This window comes from Gobius niger (genome assembly GCF_951799975.1).
Source record: "Gobius niger genome assembly, chromosome: 4".
NCBI classification, from domain to species: Eukaryota; Metazoa; Chordata; class Actinopteri; order Gobiiformes; family Gobiidae; genus Gobius; species Gobius niger.
In genome coordinates, this window is record NC_136855.1 from 39,013,099 (window position 1) to 39,025,128 (window position 12,030).

Sequence of the window (12,030 nt, forward strand, 5' to 3'; positions counted from 1 at the left end):
CTTTTCAGATATTTGGTCTCTGATTTATGAATAAATGTTTCTTCAAAATTCTCTTGGGGGCCAAAGGTTTTATGCTGGAGGGCCGAATTTGGCCCCCGGGCCTGACATTGCCTACCCCTACCATAGACTGTATATATAAATGGACAGCTTCTCCTCACTCCTCCCCGTTTACCATAATGAGGGAATTCATGACTGATTTACAGACTCCTCCTCCCCAGCTCTGACGAAGCATGTTCCTAAAAAGGACCAAAGGGCGGGATCTTCACCGTAGCTCCAATGCTAACAGTCCAAGCCTCATTAGTACGAGATTTCGGAAATTCTTCTTACAAAAACCAGCCTGGTCCCCTTAATTGTAACTAACCCAGCGTTATCACAGGAGGAATATCTAGCTCTAGACAGTTCCAAAAAATTGGGACCAGGCGTTAAAGTTGTTTTTACGCGTCTTAAGTCCAATGCTTTTCAATGGGAGACTAGGGGCGATATGGAGGTACTACAGCAATGGCGGAGCAATGGCGGCCTCTAGTGTTGTGGGCATAAAGCAGAGCAGCCAGCGGCCATTGGTTGTTACACTGATTAATCAAGGCGTTGTTTCGGGCCTTTTTGTCTCAAAGATGAGTTGAATCCACACTGTAACTTACAGTAACTCTGGTTCTTTGAATGTGCACAGTATAAAACGAATTGGGCGACTCACAGGCTAGAAGACAGAAATAACCGTAAGGTGCAGGTATCAGCTAGTTTTAAATCAGCGGTTCCCAAACTGTGGGTCTCACAAGCAGCCCCCAAACGGCAGGTGAGCTCTGCTTTTAAAAGAACAAGCCACAGTTTTTCCGAGATATGTTCTTACCTGAGCTTAGACGAGTTGATCCGTACCTGTCTGGTCTTTGTGCCTGTGAAAGAGCTTGGTCGCTTCTAACTTCACCCCCGTTTGGAGCCATAGGAATATGTTGGGAGAGGCCAAATGCTAGCAACATCTTTGGTCGTTTTTGCGTGACTGAGCGCACGCACAAAGACCAAACATGTACGTATCAACTCGTCTAAGCTCAGGTAAGAACCTATCTCAGTATGGAAAAACGGTGGCCTGTTCCTTTAAAGGTGTGACTGCCACAGGTGTCCTAATGACCTAACGCCAAGCCAATCAGGAGCGGGAAACCAGTCCTCCAATCACAGGCAAGGGCCCACACAGCCAATGGTTGGGGCCGTATCAACCGGGATGGTAGAAATGTGTTAGGCTAGTTTGGACTAATAATTTGAAATGCACAATTTACAACAATGAAAGTAAGTTAGGGTTATTTATATTCATCCACGACATTTCAGAGCATGAGAGGCATGACGATTGGTGGTGTAATTGTCAATCAAAATGTGGTTGTAAAGTCGCTCAGCTCAGAGACATCACTATAATGAAGTCAAAAAACACCAGCGGATCATTTCGTCTGATCTTTAGGCCCGCTTAAAGGGACTATTTAGAGTTTAAAAATGTTAAAATTATGTATTTTCCTCCCCCTACATGTTCCAGCCATGTCCTAATGTGTAGAATGAGCTCAGATCTGTTCACCACAACTGCCTCTGAAATCCTACACTGTCGCTCAGAAAGGTGTTAATCCGGGTCCGAAAGTGCCGTCATGCACAAGCTTAAAGGGGGTATTATGCAAAATCGACTTTTTCAAGCTTTACATCATGTTATTATGTCATTCCCTCATTAAAAACATGCCTGAAGTGTTGCCTTGGCACATTCACGTATTTCGTAATCTGTAAAAACTCTGATGGCGGCCATTTTAGGGACAGGTTTGCCTGAGTCCTCCTAGGAACGCCCCCACCTCCTGGAGACGCCTCCGAGCTTTCGTCACCAGCCGAGTAACCAACCACTGCTCCTCAGCAGAGCCCCCTCCCCACTGATCAGTGGGGATGGAAAGGCTCAGAGGTTCTTAAAGAGACAGAGGCCTATTTCAAGACATTCACTACAGCCATTTTGAGAGAGACATTTTATAGAAGGCAGTTATTCTAATTTACTGCATTTACAGACCAACAGAAGGTTTGGTCAACATTGTAGTGTGATTTAGACTGGTGCTATGTGAGCGAAAAAAGCATAATACCCCCTCTTTAATAGAGAAGGTGCAGTTACGCATAAGGCCTGAGATGGCAGTAGTGAGTATAAAATCACAAACTTGCATCTAGCCCCTTTACTTTACTTCTTCTGCTCCTGTATCTGCACTTTTTCTTAAATGAGGAAATGTAGTATATCTTCCACCACTGCCCTTTTTATTTCGAAACAGTTTCCAGCTCACGCCTCAGAAACGGAGCACATAAATATGATCTTCGGTGCGAGTCTGTCATCCGCTAATGAACAGCACCCGGACAGTGTTGAGAGCTCAGGGCCAGCGGTGGGTTTCTCAGTGATTCCACACTCTGATTATACAGTAAAATGTCTCCCCCCCCCCCGAAGTGAACTGCCGGCGTGCTCTTTAGCCTCGGGCTCAGCGCAGCGCTAAACTTTTGCCCTGAGAGCGCCGCGGTGTGTGAACTCAGCCTGCTTCGCAAACAGATATTTTTATCCAGTGATTCCGAAGCGTGTAACGTCGCACCTCATAAATTGACTAAAACACGAGCTTATTTACAACATCACATCTTTGCTGCTTTGTGCCTGCAGACAGGAAGAAAACTAGGCTTAAGTGAGCATTGTGCTTCGTTTTGACAACCCACTGTCACCACAACATTATCAGGACGAGGCTGGGAATGTATATGTATCTGCGTTTTATGACATTGTCGCTCATAGGTGCATTTTACCTGGAATGTTCCGCAGTGTGGCTTTAAACAGACACAAAGGATCAGTTCTCTTTCACTCCAGATCCTTCCCCTTACTCTTCCCTTATGCTTTGAAGCAGAGGGCAAAGGGGTTCGGCTGAAAAGACCGCCCGAAGAAATGGGACCGATACACAAGGGTATAGACATATCAAGCAAAATCGACTTTCTTGAGGTCTAACCCATGTTTTAAGGTTGTTCCCAAGGGCGTAGGTTTGGTGTTACTATTGGTGGAGACACTTAGTATATATATATTATTTATTACAAAGATAATGCTTCCAGACTTGTCAAGCATCGTCACTTAGCCAAATTAATATGAATCTTTGTTTTAGTGTTTTTGTAACTGGAAATCAATCTCTGATCTTCCCTCACTGCTGCGCTCAGAGAACATGGAACAGAAGCCGCTCTCCTCTCCTCTCCTCTCCTCTCCTCTCCTCTTCTCTTCTCTTATCTCTTCTCCTCTTCTCTTCTCTTATCTCCTCTTCTCTTATCTCTTCTCCTCTCCCCTCCTCTTCTCTTCTCTTATCTCCTCTTCTCTCCTCTCCTCTCCTCTTCTCCTCTCTCCCCTCCTCTTCTCTCCTCTCCCCTCCTCTTCTCTTCTCTTATCTCCTCTTCTCTCCCCTCCTCTTCTCTTCTCTCCCCTCCTCTTCTCTTCTCTTATCTCCTCTCCCCTCCTCTTCTCTTCTCTCCCCTCCTCTTCTCTTCTCTTATCTCCTCTCCCCTCCTCTTCTCTTCTCTTATCTCCTCTCCTCTCCTCTCCTCTCCTCTCCTCTCCTCTCCTCTCCTCTCCTCTCCCCTCCTCTTCTCTTATCTCCTCTTCTCTTCTCTTATCTTATCTCCTCTCCCCTCCTCTTCTCTTCTCTTATCTCCTCTTCTCTTCTCTTATCTCCTCTTCTCTTATCTCCTCTTCTCTTCTCTTATCTCCTCTTCTCTTCTCTTATCTCCTCTTCTCTTCTCTTATCTCTTCTCCTCTCCCCTCCTCTTCTCTTCTCTTATCTCCTCTCCTCTCCCCTCCTCTTCTCTTCTCTTATCTCCTCTTCTCTTCTCTTATCTCTTCTCCTCTCCCCTCCTCTTCTCTTCTCTTATCTCCTCTTCTCTTCTCTTATCTCTTCTCCTCTCCTCTCCCCTCCTCTTCTCTTATCTCCTCTTCTCTTCTCTTCTCTTATCTCCTCTCCCCTCCTCTTCTCTTCTCTTATCTCCTCTTCTCTTCTCTTATCTCCTCTTCTCTTATCTCCTCTTCTCTTATCTCCTCTTCTCTTCTCTTATCTCCTCTTCTCTCCTCTCCTCCTCTCCTCTCCCCTCCTCTTCTCTTCTCTTTTCTTATCTCCTCTTCTCTCCTCTCCTCTCCTCTCCTCAACCCATGCTATCCTATCCTCTCCTCTCCCCTCGTCTCCACTCTTCTCCTCTCTTTTCCTCTCCTCTCCACTCCTCTCCTCTCCACTCCTCTCCTCTACATTGTTGATTGTGGCCTGAGGAAGGACAACGGACACAGACATTTTATTGATGGCGTCGTGAATGCACAGAGATACCGTGACGAGATCCTGAGGCCCATTGTTGTTCCATTATATCCAGGACCGTCACCTCAGCGTGATAATGCACGGCCCCATGTTTCAAGGATCTGAAGAACGCCCCAGTTCTCGCATGGCCAGGACACTCACCGGACACGTCACCCGTTGAGCGTGTTCGGGGATAAATTCTCTCGGCAAAAGAGAAGTGCTCACAAACACAGATTTTGACAGATTTGTGAACAATATTTGAGAAAAAAGGGGATATTGTGTTTAACGAAAAGGATTCTTTGAGTTCACCCCATGAAAAATGAGAGGAAGAACAAGTGTTGACTTTTTGTTGACTGTATGACTTTCAAAATGTTGGTAAAGTAACAGCTGAAGAATGATGATTGTTTTGGGTTCATTTTGCCGGCTTGTTTCCAGGTTATGTCACACTCCTCGTTCCCCTCCTCACTGCTATAGAGAATTGGGGAAGCGTTTTCAGACTTTGCTAAAGAGTGACTCCGTGGGTCTTTCGTTTTGCTGTTCGTCTTGTCCTGTATGTGTGTCACACGTTGTAAGAGCTCTCTTATCCGTCTCTAAGCCCCGCCTGTTGCCTCGTGTTTGCAGATTGACCACTACGCCCAGAGGGACTTGAAGAAAGGCCTGGCGCTCTTCGGCACGGAGGGGAACATCGGCCTGACCAACGCATGGATGATCGTGCAGACTGACGTAAGAACTGCTTTACAGTCTTTTCATGTGGGTTTAAGACTTACCAATTGCGGGCCTCATTCATCAACATCGTCTTTAGAAATGTATTAAAGAGGCGGTATTCTGCAGTCTATATCACACTACAATGATGACCAAACCTTCTGTTGGTCTGTAAATGCAGTAAATTAGAATAACTGCCTTGTATAAAATGTCTCTCTCAAAATGGCTGTAGTGAATGTCTTGAAATAGGCCTCTGTCTCTTTAAGAACCTCTGACCCTTTCCGACACGCCCCCTCCACACGCTGTCTGTGGCATCAGTGGGGAGGGGGTTCTGCTGAGGAGCAGTGGTTGGTTACTCGGCTGGTGACGAAAGCTCGGAGGCGTCTCCAGGAGGTGGGGGCGTTCCTAGGAGGACTCAGGCAAACCTATCCCTAAAATGGCCGCCATCAGAGTTTTTACAGATTACTCAAAAATACGTGAATGTGCCAAGGCAACACTTCAGGCATGTTTTTAATGAGGGAATGACATAATAACATGATCGGGGTCCCATCAGGAGCATGACTGTGAACAGAACTGGAGATGTTTTTGTGCGTAAGAGTCCTCCAGACTGTTCTTTCAGGTGAACGTTTTCAGCTAGAACAAGTTTTGCAAATGCCAAAAATGTAACTAATTATTGGTTTATTTGGTTGGAGCAGTGCATGTTCATGACATACATCAGTGTTAATTTCGTCGACTAAAATATTTAGTCTTAATTTTAGTCAAAAGTGATATTTTTGACGGCTAAAATTGGACTAAAACTAAATTAAAAGTTGTTAATGAGACTAAAACTATGACTAAAATGTCCTGATATTTTAGTCGACTAAAATAAGACTAAAATCATCCAAACTTCTATTGAGCGTCTGAAAGAGCCTCAGATCATGTAAATTCTCTGCCAAAGGATCAGCTCTGAGCTTTGTTCATAATAATAATAATAATAATGCATTGGTTTTATATAGCGCTTTTCTGGACACTCAAAGACACTTTACATTGCATAATTCATTCATTCCATACTTGGTGGTGGTAAGCTACTATTGTAGCCACAGCTGCAGAAGCGAGGCAACCAGTCTGCGCCATCGGCCTCTCTGACCACCACCAACCACTCACTCACTCACTACATTCGCCAGGCTTCCTGGTGTTTCCCAAACGGTCTCCCATCCAAGTCCTGCCAGGCCCTTCCCTGCTGAGCTTCCAAGGTCTGACGGGATTGGGCAGAGCAAAGGCGGTATGACCACATGTGGAGCAGCTCCATGAAGCAGAGGAACAAGATTAAATATGATTATAATCAATATTATAAATATGAGTCGACTAAATTAGTCTTAAATTTAGTCGATTAAATTGACATGCAATTTTAGTCGACTAAAACTAGGCTAAAATTGAAAAGATTTTTTGACTAAATCTCTAAAATTAAATTACATTTTAGTCAAAAGACTAAAACTAAACTAAAAAATGTTGTCAAAATGAACAATGACCAAGGCAACTCTATTCACTTTCTTTCCCAACAAAAGAAAAGCCACAAAACTTCCATCAGCTTCTACGCAAACTTTTGGACAAATTATTACAGCGTTTATTGGGAATTTTCAACACACTGAATGCTGAGACAATGCGGGAGGAAGTCGGGAACAAACGGCTTAGGCTCCTGTGTTTGGAGCGCTCGGCGGATTAATCCCGACATCACAGACTCTCGGAGGTAATCTCAGTTCCCCGCGCTCACTTTGATGTGTCTGTATTTCTTAAAGAAATCCTCTTCACGGGGAAAAAAACACACACAATGTGGAGACGGGAGATTGGGGAAGGAGAGGAGAGCCGGCACTGCGAGACATCACAGGACAGATCGCACACACTGAGAGGAGACATGTCAGGCTCCGTCGTGGCGTCTCAGAGGCGTCATTTCACGTCTCATAACTTAGGCCAGGCATATTTTGATAAATAACGTCTGTTATCTTTGACTGTTTTGTCATATCGTTGGTCTCTTATGAAAAACATCCTCAAAGCTTTGTCTCGTTGGTGCGTTTAGTAATCCAGCGTATTCAGTGTCATTCCTTTCAACAGCTTAAAACTGTTGACTTAAAACTTAAAGGGTCAATGCTATTATAGCCATTCAAAAGCTAACTATAGGCATTTATATGATGTAGTATGAATAGTCTGTGGAGGTACTCATTTTTGTGAGAAATGTCAGTATTTTCTGGGGATATTTTACCAACCCGGAAGACACGATGCTTGGATTCAGTTAAAGGAATAGGCCACTGTTTTTACATACTGAGATATGTTCTTAAATTAGCTTTGACGAGTTCTTTAGGACCTGTCTGATCTTCACCCGTGCCTTCAGTCACATAAACACAGACGGTGTTAGCATTTAGCCTCTCCCTCTCTCCTCTATAGCTCCAAAACAGGTCAAGATAGAAGCTACCAAGCTCTTCCACGTTTTCCCTATTTAAATATGGTTACGTGAAGTGTTAAACTACAAAGTATAATTACACAAAAGTAATTTGGCATCCGCACAGTAAAGTGAAAATTACTGCGCGGATTTCGAACTACTCCCGGTATTATTACGCCTTACAATATAGTTCCCCCTTTTATCCGCTTAGAAAATCCACATTGTTTAATTTTGTGTAATTATACTTTGTAGTGGAACACTTCACGTAACCATATTTAAATAGGGAAAACGTGGAAGAGCTTGGCAGCTTCTATCTTCACCTGTTTTGGAGCTAAAATAACCCTCTCCCAGCGGCTGGAACATTGACGCCTTTTATTTTGTCGGGACAACAGGAAGTGTTTCGTTGCTGTTAGCGGAGCTTTGACATCAATGTCACTGCAGGTTTCTGCTTCGTTTTTACCGCGGACCGGATTATTTGTTGTTATCTTGTGTAAAAGGCGAGTTTAGACGGAGCGTTTGTGTTTGTGATCGATCATGAGACTGACCCGAGAGAAGACGAGACGCTCGCGCTGATGGGAGGAGTTATTTTGAGGCGTGGGACTGACCTGCACACGGAGCAGCTGGACGTGCTTTGAAGACGCGATGGAGACTTTATTAAAACCCTGGAGGGTCACACAACTCTCCCCCTGTTATATCGTCACAGGAGGTTTGAAAAGTGGTTAAATCTATGTCAAAGTTACGCTCAGATCAGCTCCTCCGCAGCGTCCCCCTCGGCCCGGGTTCCCGTTTGTTACTTCCTGCACGTGAGTTTTCATTTACACCAGTATGAGACAAATTCCTAACATGGGGAATATTTCTACCGCTATAGTTTCTTATAAAAGCCCCGGCCTGTTTTAGAGACCGGCTTTAATTTGCCTCCGCCAGCCGCGAACCCGGCCCCTGTCGGAGACCCGGCCCCTGTCGGAGACCCGGCCCCTGTCGGAGACCCGGCCCCTGTCGGAGACCCGGCCCCTGTCGGAGACCCGGCCTCTGTCGGAGACCCGGCCCCTGTCGGAGACCCGGCCTCTAATGGAATACAGGCCAGTATTAGAGAATTTACGGTAATGAAAAAGCTGTTTTACAAGTTCAAATCAGGCCATAAGGCATTACATTACGGACAATGCGTCACATGGTCCCGAGCCAGTTGTTTACCATGAGAGGGCGGAGCAGCTGCTCAGAGAACTGGATTCAGAGGGATTACACCAGGGGTGTCCAAAGTGCGGCCCGGGGGCCAAATGCGGCCCTCAGACCAATTTATGGTGGCCCTCGGCCTCTTGCTGTATCGGTACACATCACCAGAGGTGGATCTTTTAATAATTCTATACAATTCTAACCAAACAACTAACCTTTTATTGTGAGACAGAGCTGGCATGAAGGTTTTAAGCTTAAATAGAGGTGCGGGGCACAATTTAAACCTCTGCTAGTGGAAGCTTTTGCGGCACTAACTACTGATCTACGGCCCTTCACCCCGTGTACGCTTCAATATGCGCCCCCCATGAAAAAAGTTTGGACACCCCTGGATTACACAGACATACATGAATGAAGCCACAAACCACTCTGGGGTGTTTTTGATAAGGAAATAGTATATTAACATGGTTAAAAGCTGCTGGTTAAAAGTTGATTTAGCATGATATAGGAACTTTAAGCTAAGGCCTGGAATGCCAGTGCTGATAAGGCGTAGATGCATCAGAGAGAGACAGGTAGCCTATACAGTGAAGAAGGCTAAAGTCTCTATGCACGTGATGAACACGTGACTTCTGAGTGTGATCTCCAGAGGTCGCCGTCCTTCTTCGATCGCCATTTTCCCAATAAGGATTAGCAATGTCTTCCACAAATCAATGAATAGTTCAAGAAAACATGGACAGTGAGATACTGATGGGAAGTCACTGGCTACGTGTGGCGAGACACTGCAGGTGAATCGGGAAAAAATGTATATTTACAGATATCAATTTGAAACTGTTGCTGTCGATCACTGGCATAAATGTGAGAAAAAAATACATGGCAAGTTTTCTGTCATTTTATCTTTTCATATTAGAACAAGGTGTTTTATGCCTAAAAATGCCCCAAATTTCCCATCTTTTCGGCGACGAGATCTGAATAATGGATAGAGCTACATTCAAATTTATTGTTTCATTTTATTGATGAATGAGTTACCAGGACTTTTTCAGAGCGGATTTTGGATTTCTTGTTTAGTTTTAAAATAAGCTGTTTTTTAGTGGAAAAATGTGTAAAAATGTAATTTTCGCCTTATTTTTTGACATTCAAAACTCAATAAATGGGGCTCAGGGATTAGATAATTAAAAATCCCTCTGAAAAAATCTTCCAAATATTGTTCAGTCCAAGGCTGGAAAATGTGAAGTCTTTAGGTCCGACTGACGTGGACATAGTGTCGCCACAATGACAGAAAAATTTGTTTTGAGAAAAAGACCCTTGAAATTGCCTTGTCCCATATGTCTTTGTCTATGGGTGAACATTGAATCAGCGCAATATTTAAACATGTTATTGTGAAGATTAGGCATATTTTCTGTTTCTGGGTGAAAGCTTATATGTTCAGAGACCAATTTGGCCCAAAACCTGAAAACTGAAAAAATTGAGTTTTGCCTGTAGTGTCTCCCCTTAAAACAGTACATTCGGTGAAAATAGTTTTATTCCAGAGCAAATGGCAAGTATCTAAAAACAACTCCATAAAAAATAAACAACTAAACAATATTCATACTAAAGACAGGCTCATAATTTTTTTTGAGCTGGCTTGTTCAAAATATTGGTGTTATTTTAATTACTGAACAAAAAGCTGATTTTCTTGCAGGAATTGAAAGACGACAGGTAACATGGGCGATCAGGAGAAACTGGACAACCTTCCAAGGCCCACGCTCATGTGCTGGTTGAAGAAGACTGACAGCTCGAGCTTTTGTAATGAATTTGTTCCCCTCAAGTCGAGTGAATTTCTTTTGTCGCCAGAGAGAAAGATGAGCGCAGTGTTTGGAAGAGCGCTCGCTGCACTGGATCAATGAGACAAGACGCGGCAAATGCAAGTAGATTTCTTTTTAAAGAAAGAACAGGTGCTCTTCACGCTTGGAGGCCAAACAAGTCTATTTAGGAGAGTAAAAATGTGTTGTCAATAAAAGAGACCTTTGTGAATAAAGAGTGCTCCAGCTTCTCCATACAAGCGCAGTGTTTGCCACCGAGTTTGCTTCTCAACACTGAGTCTGAGCTCACGTGAACACTGGGGATGTGGGGGGGTCTGTGAGATCTCCAAACCCTTCTGGGCAACACGTCGGAGACTTTACTCGAGTATCTCTGAATTTCACTGTTTGAAAACGGGAGAATTCAGGCAGTGCCGCCTTATAGGGCCTGAACAACGACTGACGACGTCATCATTGTCATCGCCAAACAACAACCGGCAAATGCGGCGCAAATGCTTGTCGTCACCTACAAGCCCCGCCTCCCCCGTTCGCTGAATGGTCCCATTGGCTGCCTGTCAGCTATAGAATTGACTTAAAGATCTTGATGCTTGTGTTTAAATGTCTTCATGGATCTGCTCCTGAGTATCTCTCTGAGCTTTTGTCCGTTTATGCCCCAGTCAGATCAGTAAGGTCTGCGAACCAGCTGTCTTTGAACGTGCCCAGATCCCGTTTAAAGACGCGAGGAGATCGAGCGTTTAGTGTGGCTGCTCCCAAACTCTGGAACAGTCTCCCCCTAAACGTCAGAGCTGCTCCAACCATAGAAACCTTTAAGACTGCCCTTAAAACACATCTGTTTGCGTTGGCGTTCAATTCAAGCTGAGCTGTATTATAACTCTACTGTATGTGCTTCTCTTGTTGTTTTGTACTGTAATTTTATATTGTGTACCTGTATGTGAAGCACTTTGGGCACCGAGTGTTGTTGTAAACGTGCTATACAAATAAAGCTGACATTGACATTGACATTGACCCCATAGAACTAGACATTGAACAAAACACAGCCGACTTTGTGTTGCCTTTATGGATTAGAATGCTCTGTATGTTGCCAACAATGCTAGGACAAAAGTGCAGTGTGTAACCCACCCACACCGTACTTTTGAGGTACCTGACAGGGGTGTACTGTGTATTCTGTGTGCGTGGCAGCTGCAGGCAATGAGCCCAGGACAAATTTCCTCATTGGCGACAATAAAGGTTATCAATCAATCAAGGCAGAGCAACTTTATTTATACCAGGCATTTCGTACACAAGGCAACTCAGTGCGCCTCAATCAAGTTTACTTTAGCCAAGTTAGTGCAAGTTAGTAGCTGATTGAATTCTGAAATCTACAAGTAAGGATTAAACAACTCGGAGCCGCATTAGACGGTTCTAACGCCCGACACAGTGTTGTTCCTCCTGCATTATAACGTCTAACGCGGCTCCTCGTTGTTTAATCCGCTTATACCAGGGTCCCACAAACGTAACATTTATAATAAATGTTTTTTTCATTGACTAAACTCACTAAATCTGCCAGACTACGGGACTATTTTGTGTGGGTTATTAGCCGGTCACTGAAGGCTGGTCTCAGAGCGAGTCATTCTCCGCAGCTATTACGAGGATCTCAGTCAGGCTCAACGACACAACATCA

At 44.3% G+C, this 12,030-nt stretch overlaps 1 protein-coding gene across 1 annotated transcript in view; it reads left to right on the top strand.

Moving 5' to 3' along the window:
* The window catches only part of tspan4a (tetraspanin 4a), a 544,510-nt gene that overhangs the window by 462,051 nt on the left and 70,429 nt on the right, over positions 1-12,030 (top strand). The window contains exon 4 of the mRNA XM_079554801.1: positions 4,914-5,015. Within this exon, the coding sequence (XP_079410927.1) occupies positions 4,914-5,015 (102 nt within the window). The remainder of the gene's footprint in view (positions 1-4,913; positions 5,016-12,030) is intronic.